This window comes from Cebus imitator, unplaced genomic scaffold (assembly GCF_001604975.1).
Source record: "Cebus imitator isolate Cc_AM_T3 unplaced genomic scaffold, Cebus_imitator-1.0 Scaffold3, whole genome shotgun sequence".
In the NCBI taxonomy this organism is placed as follows: Eukaryota; Metazoa; Chordata; class Mammalia; order Primates; family Cebidae; genus Cebus; species Cebus imitator.
The window spans coordinates 15,164,036-15,186,080 of record NW_016107318.1 but is presented as its reverse complement, the minus strand read 5'-3'; the positions used below and the strand labels follow the sequence as shown (position 1 = coordinate 15,186,080).

At 36.6% G+C, this 22,045-nt stretch overlaps 1 protein-coding gene across 2 annotated transcripts in view; it reads left to right on the top strand.

Annotated features, from left to right (window-relative positions):
• SGIP1 (SH3GL interacting endocytic adaptor 1) overlaps window positions 1–21,744 on the top strand; it is a 119,481-nt gene extending 97,737 nt beyond the window's left edge. For both annotated transcript variants that reach the window (XM_037740021.1, XM_037740020.1), the window contains 6 exons: window positions 5,716–5,871; window positions 10,725–10,857; window positions 15,611–15,813; window positions 16,811–16,875; window positions 17,421–17,585; window positions 18,943–21,744. In XM_037740021.1, the coding sequence (XP_037595949.1) occupies window positions 5,716–5,871; window positions 10,725–10,857; window positions 15,611–15,813; window positions 16,811–16,875; window positions 17,421–17,585; window positions 18,943–18,965 (745 nt within the window). In that variant the 3' untranslated portion in view covers window positions 18,966–21,744. The remainder of the gene's footprint in view (window positions 1–5,715; window positions 5,872–10,724; window positions 10,858–15,610; window positions 15,814–16,810; window positions 16,876–17,420; window positions 17,586–18,942) is intronic.
• Window positions 21,745–22,045: the final 301 nt, after the last annotated feature.

The window sequence follows — 22,045 nt, the reverse complement described above, 5'->3', positions numbered from 1 at the left end:
TTGTGTGTTAAAAATGTCTCCATTTTTTGTGTGTTTTTTTGAGACGACGTCTCACTCTTGCCCAGGCTGGAGTGCAGTGCCACAATCTTGGCTCCCTGCAACCTCTGCCTCCCAGGTTCAGGCAATTTTCCTGCCTCAGCCTCCTGAGTAGCTGGGATTACAGGTGTGTGCCACCACACCCAGCTAATTTTTGTATTTTTAGTAGAGACAGGGTTTCACCAGGTTGGTCTCGAACTCCTGACCTCGTTATCCACCTGCCTTGGCCTCCCAAAGTTCTGGGACTACAGGCGTGACCCACCGTGCCCAGCCTCTAATTGTTTTCTAATAGAGCTGCCAAACAATATTTTCTACATGTCCACATATGGACAAATATCAAGAGTAGACTCAGCTTGAGGGGGAAGTCTAGGCTCGGAACCAATTCAGCACTAGTATACAAACAAAGTTAATGGATCTAAAAGGTAGAGAGGGAAGGCAGCAGTTTGCTCCCAAACTGGGAGATCAGCAGTATTCTCTGGGAGAGATGGAGATGCAAACTTCCAGAAACCAAAACTCTCATTCAGAGCGCTACAAAGTTATGGATTTAACACCCGTGTAAGGGAGGCTCACATGGCAACTTTAAGACTCACCTGCTCCCCGTCTCTGCCCCAAACCCAGCCTTATACATACAAGGCTATAGCAGTTCATCACTTAAGCTATTTTGAATGTATGCCAGAGAGCACCTCACCTGAATCAGGTATATTTCATCAATTTGAGTTACACAATATATAACGTGACCATGGGACAAAGTGGAGACCCCATGCTCCAATGTGAGCAAAATTTTCATTTATTAACATCAATTTCCCTTGAAAGTACATACCTGTGAAGTAATACAAGAGTCAGCTATGGAAACGTTAGAGGAAGTCATAAAGAAGCTCACTCATGTTAAGTATTTACTGTTTCCCAAAGAAGAATAAGCCTTGTGAAATTTCTGCTTCTAGCCAACATAGAGTAACAGACCAATTTATCCTTCTCCCTCAAACAGCTTAAAAATGAGCAAAATATATAAAACAATGGCTTGCAAGACTTGAAGGACAGTGATCCCTAAGAGGAGAGGTGTGCCCTATGATTGCTCCAGCTTACTTCCTTGAGAGTTTTCAGGCCTGGCATAAGGAGAGCCCAGCTGACTTCCAGCTGCTCATGGGGAGGTGTTTCACTGACGCTCTCTACTACAAAATTGGCTGAGGGAAGTGCCAGGGGAAGCTAAGGTAGATGGGTGCTGCCACCACCATGCACTGCAAAAGATGGCAGTGGAGAAGGTGTGAACATGGCAGGAGCCTGGAGCCAAAGAATACATCTGCATTACAAGCTCTGGGCATTGTGGCAGCCAGGCCAGTTGTTTTACGTGAGTCAGATGATAGGAAAGCTGTCTGTGCTACCAGGCATTGGGAGAGCTACCTGGCTTGCAAAACCCACGCTCTGGGGACACTACATGCACTGCAGGAACCACAAACAAGCCTCATGCACTGCAAAAACCTGGCACTACATAAGCCTTCTGCATTGCGAAAGCGTGTATTTGCAAGCAGGCTGAAAGGGAGAAAGAAAACCCCTTTCTCCTGCAATGTCTCCCTAGGGCCTCTATTGACAAAACTAAGCATGGTTCCTGTAAGCAAAGAGAAAACATATTAAGGGTCCATTAATTTTCTCAGAGCAGGTGGTAAAGGGTGAATTGGCACTGAGACGCAATGAATTAATTTTATATAGACATTGACACAGTGATTGTAAATCTCATGTGGAAATTCAAAGGGCCTACCACAGCCAAAACAACTATGGAAAGGAACAAAGTTAGAGGACTAACATTACTTGATTTCAGAACTATTATAAAGCTACTGTAATCAAGACAGTGTGGTATTGTCTTAAAAGTAGACCAAATAGATCAATAGAACAGAATTGTGACTCACATAGATAAGGACAATTAAATTTCAACAAAATTTTCAAGGTAATTCTGTGGACAGTCTTCTCAAAAAAAATGGTGCTGAAACAACTGGATATTCATACACACACACACACACACACACACACATACACACACAAAATGAACTGAGATTCATACTTGACACTGTATACATTGTAAGACTAAAATAGGTGAAAATGGGTAATGAAGCTAAATGTAAACTCAAAGATTTTTTTAAACTTCTAGAAGAAAATATAAATGAGCCAGTTGCAGTGGCTCATGCCTGTAATCCCAGCATTTTGGGAGGCCAAGGCATGAGGACTGCTTGAGGCCAGGAGTTTAAGGCTGCAGTGAGTTCTGATTGCACCACTGAACTCCAGCCTGGGTGACAGAGAAAGACCCTTTCTCAAAAAAAGGAAAAAAAAAAAAAGAAAGAAAAGCAAATACAAATGAAACTTTTGTGACCTTGGGTTTGGCAAAGATTTCTTAACTAAGACACCAAAAGAATGACTGGATTAGATATAATCCATAAAAGAATAAATGGATGAATTAAAAACTTCTGCTCTTCATAATAGAACGATTTATAATCCTTTGGGTATATACCCAGTAATAGGATTGCTGGGTCAAATGGTTTTTCTATTTCTAGATCCTTGAGGAATCACCACACTGTCTTCCACAATGGTTGAACTAATTTACACTCTCACCAATAGTGTACAAGCATTCCTATTTCTCCACATCCTCTCCCGCATCTGTTGTCTCCAGATTTTTTAATGATCGCCATTCTAACTGGCGTGAGATGGTATCTCAATGTGGTTTTGATTGCATTTCTCTAATGACCAGTGATGATGAGCATTTTTTCATATGTTTGTTGGCTGCATAAATGTCTTCTTTTGAAAAGTGTCTCTTCATATCCTTTGCCCACTTTTTAATGGGGTTGTTTGCTTTTTTCTTGTAAATTTGTTTTAGTTCTTTGTAGATTTTTGATATTAGCCCTTTGTCAGATGGGTATATTGCAAATATTTTTCCCATTCTGTTGATTGCTGATTCACTCTAATGATTGTTTCTTTTGCTGTGCAGAAGCTCTTAAGTTTAATTAGATACGATTTTTCTATTATAAAGACACATGCACACGTATGTTCATTGCAGCACTGTTCACAATAGCAAAGACTAGGAACGAACCCAAATGCCCATCAGCAATAGACTGGATAAAGAAAATGTGGCATATATACACCATGGAATACTATGCAGCCATAAAAAGGATGAGTTCATGTCCTTTGCAGGGACATGGATGAAACTGGAAATCATCATTCTCAGCAAACTGACACAAGAACAGAAAACCAAACACTGCATGTTTGTGTTGGTGTTGAACAATGAGAACACGTGGACACAGGGAGGGGAACATCACACACTGGGGCCTATTGGGGGGTGGGGGGACTAGGGGAGAAATAGCAGGGGGTGGGGGATTGGGGAGGGATAGCATTAGGAGAAATACCTAATGTAGGTGACAGGGGGATGGATGCAGCAAACCACGGTGGCATTGTGTAACAATCCTGCACAATCTACACATGTACCCCAGAACTTAAAGTATAATAATGAAAAAAAACTCCTGCTCTTCAAATGTGATTTTAAGAGAAAGAAAAAACAAAACAAGCCACAGACTGGGCTACAAATTATATATCTGATAAATGACATGCCCAGAATGTATAAGGAAACCTTACCATTCAATGAGAGAACAAACAACTCTGTTTAAAAACTTGGCAGACAGTTTAAGCAGACACTTTGGCAAAGAAGATAACTGATGACAAGCATATAAAAGATGCTTATGATTCTTAGCCATTAGGGAAATGCAAATTAAAACAACAGGAAGATACCACTACTCACCTATTAGAATGGCTAAGATTAAAAAGATCAATTCTACCAAGTGTTGGTGAGATATGGGAGAACTAAAACCCTCATGCACAGCTGTGTTTTTCACTTTAGAAAACATGCAGTTTCTTTGAGAGCCTATACCTACTGCGTGAGCTAATGACTCCCCTCCTGTGTACTTACCAAAAGAAATGACAGGGTATATTCATACAAATACCTGTTCACATATATTCATTGCACCTTTATTTGTAATAGGCAAAAACTGGAGAGAACCCAAATGTTCTTCAGTGGGTGAATAAATGTTTTTAAAATGTGGAATATCCATACACTACACAGCCACAAAAAGAAATGAAGTATTGGTGCAGACAACTACATGGACAAATCTCAAAATAATTATGTGTAACGAAAGAAACAAAAGAGCACACATCTTACAGTTCTGTTATATAAAATACTAGAAATTGCAAACAAAGGTATAGTGCCCAGAAGCATATTACCTATTGCATATGGACAGGGAAAGGAAACAGCGGGAAAGCTTACAAAAAGGGATTACAAAAACAGCATAAGGAAACTCTTAGGGATGATGGAAATGTTCACTTTTCTTAATTGTATGATGATTTTATATCATATAATCTCATGGAATTTTATACTGTAAATAAGTACAGTTTATTGTGTATCAATTATATCTTCATGAAATCTTTTTTTACAAAAGAATTATTTTCCCTTCTACACTATCATCCCATTGTGTTAACTCATATGACTGATTTTACCATTTTGACCAAATAGACCAATTAATAGAATGAAGCACTAGTTAAGTGCAAGGCAAAAACTTTACCTCATGAGTACATAAAAGAACATGCTAAAGGCATTACTCACATTACTTGAAGAACTAATACAAGTACCAGGAAATAATGTGATAGCATTGCATAATTTAATATCTTCAAATATGCTGCCAAAAATTCAGAAATCAAAGTGAAGGAGAACCACTAGAGTAGAGGATTCTATGCCTGAGGTGAATCTATAGACTTCTACGGAGAGAGAAAAGCTGTACTTTTCTTCTTACATTTTGAAACACATAAAATAAAATAGTCACTTTTTAAAATAAGTATTAACCATTGAGTTCTCAGGTAAGTTAGAAATGATACACTGCTGGTAGGAGTGTAAATTAATTCAATCATTGTAGAAAGTAGTGTGGTGATTCCTCAAAGAGCTGAAAGCAGAACTACCCTTTGACCCAGAGATCCCATTACTGGTTATATTCCTAGAAAAATATAAATCATTCTATCATCAAGACACATGAACTGCCATGTTCATTGCAGTACTATTTGCAATAGCTAAAACACAGAATCAACCTAAATGCCCATCAGTGGCAGACTAGATAAAGAAAATGTGTTACAGATACACCATGGAATACTACGCAGCTATTAAAAAGAATGAGATCTTGTTCTTTGCAGCAACATGGATGGAACTGGAGACCATTATCCTTCACAAACCAACACAGAAACAGAAACAAACACCACACCACATGTTCTTACTTATAAGTGGGGGCTGAATAATGAGAACACGTGGACAGAAAGAGGGGAACAACAGAAACTGGGCCTACTTGAGGGAGGAGGATGGGAGAAAAGAAAGGTTCAGGAAAAAAAAAACAAAAACCTATCAGATACTACACTTGGTACCCAGGTGACAAAATAATCCGTACACCAAACCCCCAAGTCACATGTTTGCCAAAATAACAAACCTGCACATGTACTCCTGAAGCTAAAAGAGAAGTTAAAGTATTTTTTAATGGAATTGTAAAAGCCTGCCTTTCATCTATTCTGTTGTTTAACATTGCCTCATAAATTTTTTTTCACAGTGGTTTTGATTCAGTGTATTGACATGGGTTTTCTCTCTCTTTCCTCTCTGTTTTGATATGCCAGATGTATCGTTAAGATTACTGGAGAAATGGTGTTGTCCTTTCCTGCTGGCATCACCAGACACTTTGCCAACAACCCATCCCCAGCTGCTCTGACTTTTCGGGTGATAAATTTCAGCAGGTTAGAACACGTCCTGCCAAACCCCCAACTTCTCTGCTGGTAAATATGATTTTGCATAAATTTTTCAGAGATATAGGTGGCTTAGTACTTTGTACTTAGATGAGGGATATATCTTATCAAGAGAGTCGCACTGTAGTGAAATTACCACCACTCAGGTATATTTGTAGATTCAGACACAGAACTTTTACCAGCCACCAAAACTCATTGCGGGTGATTGTGTGTGTATGTGTGACTGCATATGCATATATGTATTTTAATGGCCAACTATCTCAAGTGGTTAGAGAGAATCAGAGTAAGAAAATCTGTATCAGCAACAGTTTATTCTTGTCTGCTTCACTTATTATCAATAGGCAGCGGATAACGATGGTGGGAAATTAGCCAAATAACAAGAATGAATTCCTTTCATTGTATGAGCATCTTTTTATTTTATTTTATTTTATTTATTTATTTTTTTTTTGAGATGGAGTCTTGTTCTATTGCCTAGGCTAGAGTGCAATGGCACCATCTCAGCTCACTGCAACTTCCGTCTCCCGGGTTCAAGTGATTCTCCTGCCTGAGCCTCCCAAGTAGCTGGGATTACAGGTGCCTGCCACCACGCCTGGCTAATTTTTGTATTTTTAGTAGAGATGGGGTTTTGCCATGTTGGCAAGGCTGGTCTCAAACTCCTGACCTCAGGTGATCTGCCCACCTTAGCCTCACAAAGTGCTAGAATTACAGCCATGAGCCACTGTGCCTGGCCCTCTTTTTAAATCAATTGTGTGTGTATGTCTGTATTTAATAGTTAGAAAATGTGAAAAATTACATTTATGTAAACATAGTTGCCTAAGTTTCCTTTATGTCATACATGTAAAGTTCCATCAAAATAACCATCATTACAATGAAATTGTATTAACTATTAAACCTGAATTTGATGTCTTTATTACTCATATGCACATGCACAGTAACACAAACCCACATGCATGCATGCTATTAAAATGATCAATTATACAAGTTAATTATTTGCAGTGAATGAGCAGAAAGGAATCTTCTTGACAGCTTCTCCATCAAGTCTTGATGTTCATCTACAAACCTCTAAGTGGTCACCTTTTTCTTTACTGCAACCTCTCTTGTCTAAGTGACCACTGTCTTTTCCCTGTACCATCACAATTGTTTTCTCCTTCTCTCCCTGAATCCAATCTTGCCCTCTTCAATACATTTTAACAGCCAGGTGGTCTTTTATAAGTAAATCAGGTCATCGTTGTTCACAACTCCCTGGTGGCTTGACATTACACCTGTCCCAGAATCTAAACGTGGGGCCCTGAGTGGTTTACCTTGCCTACTTCCCTGTTCTCATCTCCCACCATCCTGCCTCAGAATCCTTTTAGCTCCAGCAAGACCTGCCAATCTCAGAAACAGGCTGAGTCCTTTCTCACAATAGGGCTTTGTAGTTCTTGTTTTGCCTGGAATACTGTTTCAACCTTCTTCACCTGACTCCAACGCATCATTTAGTCTCAGCTCTACTCTGCCTCTCGGACTATCCCATTCTCCTCCCCACATCTCCACCGACCAGCCCCAAACTATTAGCTTGGTGCAAAAGTAATTGTGGTTTCCAAACACCACATGTTCTCATTCATAGGCAGGTGTTGAACAATGAGAACACATGGGCACAGGGAGGGGAACATCATACACTGGGGTCTGTTATGGCATGGGGGGCTAGGGGAGGGACAGCAGAGGGGGTGCGGGGAGGTTGGAGAGGGATAACACTGGGAGAAATGCCTGGTGTAGATGGCGGGGGGATGGAGACAGCAAACCACCATGGCATGTGTGTACCTATGCAACAATCCTGCAAGATCTGTACATGTACCCCAGAACTTAAAGTACAATAAAAAAATTAAAAAGTAATTGTGGTTTCTACCATTACTTTTTTTTTTTTTTCTGAGAGAGAGTCTCACTCTGTCACCCAGGCTGGAGTGCTGTGGCACAGTCTCGGCTCACTGCAACCTCTGCCTCCCGGGTTCAAGTGATTCTGCTGCCTCAGCCCTCCAAGTAGCTGGGATTACAGGTGCCTGTCACCATGCCCAGGTAGAGACGAGGTTTCACCATGTTGGCCAGGATAGTCTCTAACTCCCGATCTTAGGTGATCCACCCTCCTCGGCCTCCCAAAGTGCTGGGATTACAGGCTTGAGCCACCATGCCCAGCCTTTACCATTACGTTTAAATGGCAAAAACTGCAATTACTTTTGCACCCCCTTGTTATTCTCTCTAAAGGTACCTGTTCTTTTCCTTTGTAGCACTTACTACAGTTAATAATGTCATATCTATTTGTGTTTCTTCATTCAACCATCTCGCCCACAAGACTGTGCAAGCCATGAGGGAATGGAACAAGTCTCTTAATTCAAATTATTGCTTCAGTTTCCCTCTGTGTTTAGGCTGTGCATGTTCAACCAGTTTAATTTTCAAGGTTTCTCCATCTGAAATTAGGAATTATGTGCTAATATCTTGCCAGTTTGTTTGTAAATATGACTGGTGTGATAGTTACAGCTTTTGTTGCATTTTTAGGCAGTTACATTGCCAAGTTCTCAGGCATATGTGCAAGAGTTATATACATATATTAACATATTGGTCTGATAAATAGAATCAAATATCACTCAGAATGGTTTTATTTAACAAAATATTATATAGACCATTGAATTATTATTTGCAAAAGTTAAAAAAAAAAACAGAAATAAAATATATTCCATTAATTTGAATCTTATGAACTCTAAATACTTGATCCCTGTAACAGGGCTGTGATGAGTGACCATTTAGTCATCTATAGTCTCTTTAGTTAGCAGTGCAACCCACTGCCATGACCACCACAGCCATCCCCAGTTTTTAAAAGGCATTGTTGACCACACATTATTTTAGATTGCAGTACGAGCCTTTAGTGTCTATCATCAACCAATTGTTTCCTTGATGTTTACTGAAGAAGACTTCATAGGTCACCGTGGCCCCTGGAAACATTTAGGTTTGCAATCCTTATGACAGGGGCCACATTCAAGTTTATATCTACTTTTTTCTTATGAAAAAAGTTTGCTTGTTACAAAAATATTCGGGAACAATTGTCAACTCCAGTATGACGCCGAAGAATGCTCAAGGCTTCTTGAGCATTTAAGAATTTCATCTCTGTGTGAGCATTTGATTAGCAAAGCATTCTTGAATATTTATTAAAGCAGTTTCTCTAAGAAATTATCACAGACCTATGGCAGCCTATTTTGCTATTAAACTCAGCAAATGCATTTCTGTAAAATAGTATTATATAATTGAGGGTTTCCCAATTATTCAAATCTACTTAGTGTACATTAATGACATGTTGCTGGATATTAATTCCGAACCTCTGTTTTGGCATAGTGGGAAAGTGTGACCTGTACAACCAGTATGGGCTGGGATCAAGCTCTGTTTCTTATTCGCTGCATGACCTTAAGCAAATCACTTAATTTCACTGACCCTCTGTTACTCTTATCTCCTGTCTGCTTGTGTAGCGACAGCTCTGGGAACTTGGGTAGCTTAGATGCTTTTCAATCTAAAAAACCTGGACAGCCCTTTCAGCATCCCTAGCTCAGCTGACCAGGGGCAAAGTCTTAAGTGCCAGGTGTATTTTCTACCCCCTTTTTCCATTCCCAGAGTCAAAGAGCTTTACCTTGTCCTCAATAACCTTCTATCCAGAGACAACAAAACCACGCTGGTCACACTGAGACTTGGGCACCCTTTCCTAACAGACTAGTGGCGCTTTTAAGGCCCTAGTGTTTTTTTACTCAGCTTTCTTGATTTATGTGACTTCTGGAAGCTGAATCATAGCAACTTACTTTTGACCTGTTTTTTTCACATTTTCACTGTGTCAGCCTTCTCCCTTCTCAACCCCTAATTCTCTCTTTTTATAACAAGTTTGCTCATCTTTAAAAACAAAGACAATAATTCTCCCTTTGCAGGGTAGATTTTAATGAAATAGTTTATAATGCCTAGCATAATTTCTTAAGCACCTATTATATGCTGTTGCACTATATAGGATATTCTGAAAGTGAAGTGTCAGCAAATGTGTTGTGTGACAAGTAACTGAATCACTTGGGGCCTCAGTTCCTCATTATATGGGAAGTAAGTCGGATATTTGTATATTCTTGCCTATTCTTTTTTATCATTGAGATGAGCATTTGCAAGATAGATTTGGTAAGTGGTCTGTATTCAGGCCTCTGAGCAAAGCTAAGACTCTCAGAGGGATATAAAACTCCTTAGCTTGTAAAGACTGCACTTTTCTTCTGTGTTATAATATCATGATTACTATCATTTAAGCTCCAGGATCATCTTGTAAGTGAAGGGAAATCTTTGATGATTTAGATACTTATGGATGAACTATTATGTATGCTGAAAGGTAGACTGATAATTTTAGTATCACTCTTTTCTGCTTAATTGGTGATAAAGATCATGTTTACATTTGGCCAAATATTTCACTGGATAATTTCTGAGGCATTGCTACTCAAAGTAATTCAAAAGAAAATAAATGTATTCAGTTCCTTAATTGTATTAACTGACTAATTTAGAGAAAACTGGTGCTGTAGAAAGGGCTATGAAGTTTGAGTTAATAAATAATTCACTCTTTAAAGCTCCCAGTTATCACTGTGATTAGTTAATATTACTGGGCACTCACTGAGATTGATAGCAAGACAACAGCTCCTCCCTGTGGATTAATCTACCATCACGATAGCATTCAGAACTGTATTTGTATGAAAACCACAGTACTGTTAATAGATTCATAATAATCTCTACAAATAGTCAAAAGATGACTCTAGATATCAGATGACAATTTGCTAAGCTGCTTCTTGTGGGATTTTGATTTGTTATAAGATGATACTCAATCATTTTTCTTCCCAAATGAACAGTGATAATACACAAAATGATGCCAATACCAAGGAATTCTGGGTAAATATGCCAAATTTGATGACTCACCTAAAGAAAGTGTCTGAACAAAAACCCCAGGCTACATATTATAACGTCGACATGCTCAAATATCAGGTAAGCCTATTTACATGGTACAGATTTCTTTCACATGACATATTTGTTTTCTAAATTACCTACTATTGAATAAAAGTAACTGAAGTAACACTTCTTTTAACATTATTTAAAAGCTATAATTCATTTTTTTAAATGGAAACTTCAAAAGACAACTTGGGGACTACTGACAAAAAATATTCATACATATTCTTATTAGCTTAAGCTTACAAGTAAAATATTTTATCACAAAATTAGAGAAATGTGCCACAAAAAAATGAAGTTGCAGAACATTATACCAATTAAGATTATAAATTTATACTGATAAACCAGATAATTATAATTTTGTTAAGAACATTACTATACTAAAACCTCTTATTTTAAATGATTCAATGTAAACAATCTGCTTTTGTTTTTCTAGTAAGATAGTCCTATGAAAGGATTCTAATAAAATCTAACATTGAAAAATAGTTCAATAATAAAAGAATATTTGATACATATAGTACAATATATGCAAACTTTATTTTTATATCTGGGATTGCCTTTACCTCAAATTATTATTGATAGTAAATAATCCTAATTCCTACCTGGATCCTATAGTGCCTGAGTCTCTCACTGATTCCCAGCCACTTGACTGCCTATATTTTTTTGGGTTTTTTGCACTGTCACCCAGGCTGGAGTGCAGTGGCACAATCTCAGCTCACTGTAATTTCTGTCTCCCGTGTTCAAGCAATTCTCCTGCCTCAGCCTCCTGAGTAGCTAGGATTACAGGTGTGCAGCACCACACCCAGCTAGTTTTTTGTATTTTTAGTAGAGATGGGGTTTCACCATGTTAGCTATGCTGATCTGGAACACCTGGCCTCAGGTTATCTGCCCACCTCGGCCTTCCAAAGTGCTGGTGCGTGAGCCACCACACCCACCAACTGCCTAGATTTTGTTACACTTTTTTTTCATTGACAGGTACAATTGTATGTCTGTATTAGGTACAATATGATATTTTGAATATATGTACATTGTAGAATGACTAAATTCAACTAATTAACATATGCATTACCTCACATAGTTATTTTTGTAATGAGAACACTTTACATTCACTCTCTTTAGCATTTTTTAAGAAAACAGTATATGATTATTAACTGTAGTCACCATATTACACAATCGATCTCTGGAATTTGTTCCTCCTATCAACTGAAATTTTGTGTCCTTTGACCAATATCTCCCCAAACAAACCCCCACCCCCACCACTGCCACCACCTCAGCCTCTGGTAACTGCCATTGTACTCTCTAATTCTATCAGATCAACTTTTATTTTTATTTTATTTTATTTAGTTAGTTTTTTTGAGACAAAGTCTCACTCTGTCACCCAAGCTGGAGTGCAATGGCACAATCTTGCCTTATAGCAACCTCCACCTCCCGCGTTCAAGCAATTCTCCTGCCTCAGCCTCCCATTTAGCTGGGATTACAGGCATGCATCACCATGCCTGGATAATTTTTGTATTTTCAGTAGAAAGCGGGTTTCGTCATCTTGGCCAGGCTGGTCTCAAACTCCTGGCCTCAGGTCATCCACCCACCTTGGCCTCCCAAAGCGCCACTGTGCCCAGTCAAGATCAACTTTCACATATTTCACATAAGAGTGAGATCATGTGGCATTGGTCTTTCTGTGCCTGGATTATTTCATTTACCATATTTTTAATGCATTATAATTTTTTATTAAATATGTTCAGATTATTTTTCTTAAAATGAAGAAACTAGTACTTTAATAAAAATCAGAATATCTCAAACTTGGCTGTATTTCTCAGTCACCAAGGAACTTGTAATTAAATGCTGGTTCTGAATTGATGCTAAAAACAAATATATATATGTATATATATAGTTAAATATAATAAATATTAATAACATGTTATAAGATTACATTATATAATTATATATAGTATGTTATATAATTATATTAGGTATTATATTGTATGTTATAAATAAATATTATATAATATATAATGTGTTATAAATATATAATGTATATCATATCATAAATAAATATTTATTTAGATTATTTAAAGATAATATTATATATATGTGTGTGTGTGTGTGTGTGTGTGTGTGTGCTGTTAGGGCCTAGCAGATATATATATATTAAATATACATCTATTTTATTTTATTGGCTTAGAATGCAACCCAGGTATCTGTACTTTATACAAGTTCCTCAAGAGATTTTATGCATCCTATGCTTTGAAAAACACTTATTTAAAATGTTGTAAGGAAACCATTTAAAGTAAAATATCTATATAATGGTACATTTTCCAAAAATGCAAAAGAATATAATTTTTTCTTGTGAGAATAGTATCTACTCTTTGAACATCATGGATAATACTTACTAATATATAATATGGCATAAATTCATCACTTATAAATTAAAATATAATAGAAAACACATTTTATTTAGCTTTTTCCCAAAATATTTAAATATGCTTAGTGAGAAATGAAAGGAAATAAGAAAAGAAAACTCTAAATGTGATTTTTTTCTCTGAATGAGAAGTTAAATTCCAAGGCAGAAGGCAAATTTCATGCATGGTTTGTATCCCCAAAGTGTGGAAATAGGATGGCAGTTCTTCACCTTCGTGGACTCTATATACACTGCATGTACATTTTCACTTCAGATTAAATGTTTGTTTGAAATTTTAAAATCCTGTGGAGTTTTTTTTAATTGCTGTGTTTGTTATTAAGTAAATCTAGAAAGTAGATAGAATTCACCTATTGCAATACAAGCTTTGTGTAAAGTATTAAAATGTAGGCAAGGTCCAGGTGTAGTACTAGAAAGTAGGCAAGGTCTAGGATTACACCTGTAATCCTAGCACTGTTCTAGGCTGAGGCAGGAGGATCACTTGAATCCAGGAGTTTGAGACCAGCTTCGGCAACACTGGGAGACCCCATCTCTATTCTTTTTAAATAAAAAATAAATAATGCATAAGCAAGATACTGAATTCTAGAAGTAAGTCAGCTTTCTACTGGCCACTGACCTTGGTTGCTTTATATCCCAAAACCTCAGTTTCCTTATGTAAGAGTAAAAATGATATCTACCTATTTTATAGGTTGCTATAATAAGCTAACAGCCTAATATATTTCAAAGTACTTTATGAAACGTAAACAGCCCTAGACTTGCTGTTTTATTTTAACATGTGCTCTGAAGAATTCCTTTGCTGTTGCTTACCTGTCTTTTTGTTGTTGTTTTTCAACAATGCAAGGAATTGGGTGGAGAAGCACAACCAGCATTTTGTGGAATTGCCCTTAAATTGCAGCGTGTTTAGTTGCAATTTATATTACAACTAAATAATGGCCCCGTAGCATCCCCCCAGAAACTAGAACAATCAAAAACACATTTTCATATACCCAAAAAGCACCTTCCCAGGTAGAGGAACTATAATCAGGTTGAGAACTACCACTGAGGACAGAGTCCAGAAAATGGGGTGGGGGAGGGAGATTGCTCTGCTTTTGATCCGCTTTAGTTAATAGATTTTTAAATAAATGTTTGTCTGCAGAAAGCATTATGCTGCCAATAATATTTAAAGTTTAAAAACTATAATGGTTAACTAGTCTAAATTGTCATCAAAAGCCATATCTTTCATTTTATAAAAGAACTCATTTTGGGTCTTGTTTCTGCCATGACCACTCCTGCCTTGAAAGTTCAACCTGCCTTCAGGACCCTTCTCCATGGCGACCATATGCACAAACATTTCCTAGACAGCTGTTTATATTATTCGAAATCAGCAAATCTCATCATACTCCATGAATAAAAATCCAAGGGCATAGTTACCACTCATCTGATCCCTGCAATGTACATGTACGTATGAGAGGTGACTCTCTTGGAGACTTATTTGCCACCATAATGAACAATTGAGAAATTGTAACACTGTAAATTTTTCACTGTGGACTCAGAATTCACATCAATATTATTGCCTTTAGATAAATGTTTGTTTTTTCTTCAAACCTGGTGGGTTATTTTTAAGTCAATCTCACAGTTGATTCTAATTAGTATTGACAGTAGATCCTAGCACCGTAGCACTTTCAGCTAGAGGAATCCCAAAGGAAGTAAGGGAAGTAAATACCTCTGGAATTTGCCACAGTAAGGACTTGAAACCAGGTGTAAAATCCCAAAGCAGTAATAATAACCTACCTTAGTCTAGCTCATTGGTTTGTTGTTGAAGAGCAAATATGGTAAGAATATTAAAGGTAACACTTACCAAAATGTAATTCCTTAGTGTGTGCCAGGCATCCTGCTGAGTGTTTCACAAAAAACATCTCCTTCAATCTTCCTGACAACCCCGTGGGTAAATATTATTGTTATAATTCCCATTTAGCAGATGAGGAAAGAAAAGAAGCTCAGAGAGGTTTAGGAACTTGTCCAAGATCACTTAGCTTGTAAGTGGAATGGCAGAATCAGAACTCACACCCACGACTGTCTAGCTTCTCGGCCTCAGCTCCTGGCCGGCCTGCTAGTCACCTCCTTAACTGACATGAAGTGTATTGGAAACTCCAAAGTGCTGCAGAGACTCTCGTAGCTGCTTTCGTGTTTTTAGTCTGTAATGGTTTACCTGAAGCACCCAGCTCTCTCTCACAACACCCTTCATGCTGCCTCTCACTCATGGTTGCTTGTGAGCAGCATAAAAAACATTATGACATTTTGATGTCTAAGAACATCCCTGTGGGAGAAAATCATAGCTTCTGGTTTGGTTTCAGATTATTGGTCAAACCTTAAATATTCTCTTTCCTGTCATTTGGCAAGGTGTCTGCCCAGGGTATTCAGTCCACGCCTCTGAACCTGGCAGTGAATTGGCGATGTGAGCCTGCAAGCACTGACCTGCGCATAGATTACAAATACAACACAGATGCAATGACCACCGCTGTGGCCCTCAACAATGTGCAGTTCCTGGTCCCCATCGACGGAGGCGTAACCAAGCTCCAGGCAGTGCTCCCACCAGCAGTCTGGTATGAAGCCTTCTATTCTCTCAACCGCGGGGCTCCTCTGGGTCAAGGGGTCACAGACTTCTTAGCACTTGTGTTTCCTGTAGGAGGAGATGACAGCAGTCCTGTGTGTTGGGGTTCAGGGCAGAAAGTAGAAACCGCTGGTATCTATTTTAAGCAAAAACTAATTCAACGGGGACTTCAATGCTTACGTAATGGTGGAAGTGCGAAAGGAATAGACTGGATGTCTAAACATGCCTCCCAGACCTCTGCCGAACTGGCCTGCCACAATCCGGGGAAGGAGAGAAATCAGAAGGCTTCCTGTAGGACCACTGAATTCAAGAAGCCAGAGGTGTAACTCTGATCCTAGGACCAGCAAACACCTATTGGCACCTCCTTAAGTGCTTCTCGGCACCCTCAAACCAGAGGCTAGAGTGGACTGTAGGACCTAATTTGTACCTAGGACCCTAACTGCAAAGGCCTCTGAGAAATGTAGTGTTTCATTTTCTAGCCTCTGAACTATAAAAGGCACACTAGAGAAGGCAAGGGTCTAGAAACTGAACAGATTCATTGTGCCTATATCATCTGCTATAAAGGACTTGTTCTAGAAAGAGCATTTCATTTTTTCCATATGACTGTCACAAGCAAAAAGTAGAATTTGTTTTAAAGATGAATGTCAGCCAGATCATGACCCCAATTTTAATTACTTTAATTAATTGATTAATACTCTCATCTGTCTTCCCATGTATCTGTTTTAGCAGATGTATATGAAAAAAATTATTTAACTCCACTTTGTCCTCTAAACGTACATCTCATGGTGGTCTAGCTAGTTACAATAAGGTCAGGTAAAAGAGAGATTTATGTATGTCTGGGAGGGGAGAGAGAGACAGAGAATTTTTGAATTATAGTGAAACTTTTCAAGATCTAGTTTTAAAAATTAATACTACCCAGAAAAAAACATGGCATCCACTAAACAAAAACCCTTGCATATGCAAAAACTTTTTACCTAATTTATTTTTAGGAATGCTGAACAACAAAGAATATTGTGGAAGATTCCTGATATCTCTCAGAAGTCAGAAAACGGAGGTAATGAAATCACAAGCTTATTTTATTTAACATGTAAAACTAAAATAGCTTTTAGGTATTTGCCAACTATTACCCAAAACATGTAGCAATAAAAACAAACAGAATATTTCATTCCATTTTTGCATTTACTTATTTCAATTAATAAAAGCAAAAAATTCAAAATTCTTCAGTGAATTCTCTTTTCCGTTTTCTACAGACTCCATATCAAACAAACTATTGTTCAGTCCTCTTAAAGAGTCATGTTTCTATCCTGTGTCAGATTCCACACTCAAGGATTAGATATTTTTCACTCTCCCCAGATATTAATTATAGCCTGGAAATTACAAGGGCTTCCACGTAGCACATCTTCAAATTTTGAGGTACCATCTAACGGAAGTAGACTGTTACCAGTGTGCAAATAGAGTTGCTCATAATATTCAATGATAAATTTCATTTAATCACCATTTTGTCAATAAAGTCTGCTTTTGTATGTTCTTTTGAATGCAATGTTCGAAATTACATCCAGAATATTATGTTGACTGTTACCTTGTAATACTTTTTTTTAGGGGTGGGTTCTTTGTTGGCAAGATTTCAGTTAGCAGAAGGCCCAAGCAAACCTTCTCCATTAGTTGTGCAGTTCACAAGTGAAGGAAGCACCCTTTCTGGCTGTGACATTGAACTTGTTGGAGCAGGGTATCGATTTTCACTCATCAAGAAAAGGTTTGCTGCAGGTAAATGAGTATCTCAATTTTTTTCATTTGCAAAAATAATGCTACCTTGACTACTCTTCCTTAAGAGGAATAGGTTGTGATTTTCTCATCTTTTTCCTCCACCTCTTTCCCACTTTCAACTCCCATCCCAATTAGAAAACAAACCAATTATTGAATGAAATAGAAATAGGACAATGAAATAGAAATCCGAAGTCAGGAGGCTCTGGCTACTCATCCTAACGCTGTTTCTTAAGTGGGGCTAGCCAGTTGTTCCAATTATATAGATGGGTATACTCAGGTTAATGGAGTAAATCCTATCTTTATTATATTGACAAACGAGATAAATATTGTTTGCCTTTTTTTTTTTTTTTTTTTTTTTTTTTTTTATTTTTTTTTTTTTTTTTTTTTTTTGGAGACAGAGTCTTGCTCTATCGCCCAGGCTGGAGTGCAGTGGTGCAATCTCGGCTCACTGCAATCTCCCCATCCTGGGTTCAAGCAATTCTCCTGCCTTAGCCTCCCGAGTAGCTGGGACTACTGGTGCACGCCACCATGCTGGCTAATTTTTTGTATTTTAGTAGAGACGGGGTTTCACCATGTTGCCGGGCTGGTCTCCAACTCCGGAGCTCAGGCAATCTGCCCGCCTTGGCCTCCCAAAGTGCTAGGATTGCAGGTATGAGCCATCGTGCCCAGCCTTGCCTTTTAATTTATTTCCCACCTGGAAACTTTTTGTTCTCTGAAAAGGCTTCATAGAGTTTAGGCTTGTCAGGTTTAGCTGAGATACAGGAGAATCTATTTTTCACTTTGAGTTATTGCAAACTCAAAGAATCTAGGTCACAGATCAGAACTTGTCACCCAAAAGCTGAATATGGCCATGAGACAGGTTTTATTTAGCACAAAATACAGAGTTTTGTTTTGTTTTTTAATTGGGGGAGAGGAACTCTCTAATACTAGAGTGATTATACTTTTCAGTGATTTGCTGGAATAAATCCTGTTTTTTCAATGTTTATTATACTGGTGTGATTATTGATTATACCCCTTTCACTCTAAAAAATGATCCAAGTTGGAAAATAAGTTATATGAGCACCCTTTCTAAAGTAAGTTGGATTCTCACATCCAGAAATAAATCTCCCAATCTATTCTGGGCAAAACCCAAACCTCTGCAAAATGTTGATCTATGAAAATGTGAAAAGGCAACTAGCTGATCTGAAAAATTGAAAATTGATTTGGAAACTTTATGTATCTTTTATTCCTATTGTACCTCTAACACATGCAGTAACCGCTCCTAGGGGTAGGGAAGGAGGAATAGAAAAGTTACCCATATAATAATTACACTATTGAACTAACAGGTAACCTGTCGACATGTTATTTTGTTTTGCAGGAAAATACTTGGCAGATAACTAATAAAATCTCATGCAAGGATTTGGAAGATTCATATATTGGAGAACTGATATATGAGAAACAGGTTTTAATTTGGGTTTAATGAAAACAAACCAATATCTGCACTTGGGATATAGCAGGTGGAAAGTCAATGACTTTCAGCTGTGATTTCCCTCACACAATACCTTGATGACCAGTCCTACAGTATTTGCTTCTAGGTGTAATATTGTTAATGGTTTTAAAATGTAATTATTGTATTTGTAAATTGTACTCTCATTCCAGTAAGGCAGTTAGACACTTGAGTTTTAGCATTTTACCATTCCTGAAATGGATGTAATTTAAACTGTGGTATGTAAATTTAATAGTAGTATTGTTGAATGGCACAATGCTTACAGAGGTAGATTGCATTTTGTCAATATATAAAATTTAAATATAATATTGATAGCTGTCATAAAGGGGGTGCCACATATTAAAGAAACTTAAGTGGAACCAGAAGAAAAAGAAACAAACTTACTTTTCTTCAATCCTTAGTATGTTTTACTCTAGTGCTAAATATAAATTCTATCTTCAAATGTTTAGTGGGTTAAATTGAGAAACTATTTCAGAAAAAAAATTCTAAGGTTACAGCATATTCCAAAAAAAAGCATTAGTTACCACTTTTTAAAGAGCTTTTTTTTCAAACTGCAAATTTCATAAAAATGCAAACTGTGTAAACAGGGCCTCTTATTTTTATAACTTGTGTAAAAAGGGAAAGCAATTCATATTTAAAGTTTAAGTATATTAAATTATAATCAAGAGTAAAGAAGATGTTGAAGTCTTAACTCCTTGCCCCTCTCTACAGTTTAGCAAATGTGGAGATTGCTGAATAATCAGATGAAAACCAAAATTGTGGTTTTAAGATTTCAAGACTTTCCATAGTTGAACTGGTTAACAGCTTTTGATCAATTACTCTGAATAGATAGATGGTCTTACTCATCCAGTATGGAGGAATGATATTTTGCATCTTCCTCTTTACCCACAGGAATCAAAACACTGAGACTGAGAATTAAAAAAAAAAAAAAAAAAAAAAAAAAAGTCCCCTCTTTAAATCCAGAAGGAGAGTTTTAATCATTGTTTATGTCATTTGAGAATGGAAAAATAAACTTTATAAATGAAATTCTATTCACATTACTGTGTGATAAATTTCCTTTTGGATGATTAGGATTCATTGTATAAAACTAAATCTTTGCCATTCTCAGAGAATCAAGAGGAGAGTTATCCAAAATGTATGTCATTTCATGGTTGCAAGGTATAATAAAAACTGCAATTATTCAATCTGGTCCCACAATATGAACATTTAGAAAGACGAACTTCTTCAGGAATCTCAGTTGTAAAACCTTCCCTCGTTAAGCTCTGAAAATGATAGTCTTCCTTTAAGTCATATTTAAACATAAACCAATTTCTATTATAGGTTATGCTGTTAAATAACTATAATTATTAAGTATTATTTTTATAATTAGTTGTTAAATTTCATTTTATATCCACTCAAATTTAACAAATAATCTTTAGCCCCTTTAAATTTTAGAATCAAATTAAATTTTTAAAGTCTTGCTTCTAAAATGAGATTGTGACTGGCAGTTGTTTATAGTGAAATTTTTTAATTAATCTTTGTACTCCTCTATTAGTGCTTGCTACCAAGAGACTGTTCAAAATGATTTGTTTTACCTTGGAAAAATTCTTACTATTCAACAAACTCTCTCTTGGCTCCCTAAAGCAGTCTGGTGTTGAAGCTTCTTTAAACAAACTAATTAATATATTCCTTTTATGTAAAGGTATCCAATTTGATTTTGAAACCAAAATAGAAAATGCAAGATTTTAAATTCCGTGAAACATGGAATTTATGATGCTAAAATCAATGGAGAGTAAGCAGCAGAAAATTGAGAATTATCCAGCATATGAATATAAAAATGTGTTTTTTAAGTAATCAGTTCATTTAAAAAATTGAATATTAATACAAAGCATATTAAAAATATGTACATATTACTGGTTCTCATGTCTTTGCATTTGTATTTTATTTTGTTTTATTTTATATAGATCTAGAATGAATTAGTAATTAAACCCAGGGTTTTTTTCCCAAAAAAATAATTTTATTGATTTTTTAAAATGTAATTAAAAACATAGATTACAGTAATCTCTAACATTATTCAAATGTTTCTAGGGACTAAATTAGAAACTGTGAAGAAATCCTATGATCCCTTAATTGGTCTTTATGAAACAGAATGGGAGTCAGCAATTTCAAAATGATTAAACTTTGAATAACCAGAATCTCAATAGAAAATGTATACCTTCACCTTTCAGAAAAGAGATCAAATAATAACACAATAAGCTGGTATCAGGGATTTGCATTTTGACATTTTGTTTTGTTTTGTTAATTTGATAGGTTATAATATCCTGTTAATCTATATCCACAGTACTGTAGAATAAGCATTCATATCCTGAAAAATGATCCTACGCAATGGAAGAGTCTGTTATTAAAGACATATTAAGTCAGATCATTTATTTATTTTATTCTCAAATCAGAATAAAATAAACTGCTATGTATTAAAACGACTTTCAGTACTAAGGGTTAAAACAAAAAGAAATGGTCCTAGTTAACCAGAACGCCATTTCCTGAATGTTATAATCTTTAAAAGGTTCTGGTTTAGCAAGATAAAAAGTATGAATGATGCTCCTTTATTTTGGCAACATGGAAGGTATGTTTTTCTTTTCCAATAAAATCCATATTTTCATGAAATTTTTAAAAATAAATTTTTATTAATAATTATTCTGAATTTTATCATAATTGAAATTTGTAATTACTAAGAATTAAATTTTTAATCATTTTTAAAGCTGTATTCTTCTCTACACCCACAGCCAAAATGAAAATTCACTGCATGGCATTTGGTAATATATTTCACCTGTGAAAGAAAAAATGTCCACAATTCAAAGGGTTTTGAGTTAATAGGAATCCCTCAAACTACAGCATTTTTTTGTTTTGTATATTCTTAATCAGCAAAGTGTTTGAGCCATAATCACACATATTTCCATTTCTAAAATTTGCTTTAGAAAAGCAGGTAACTATAATA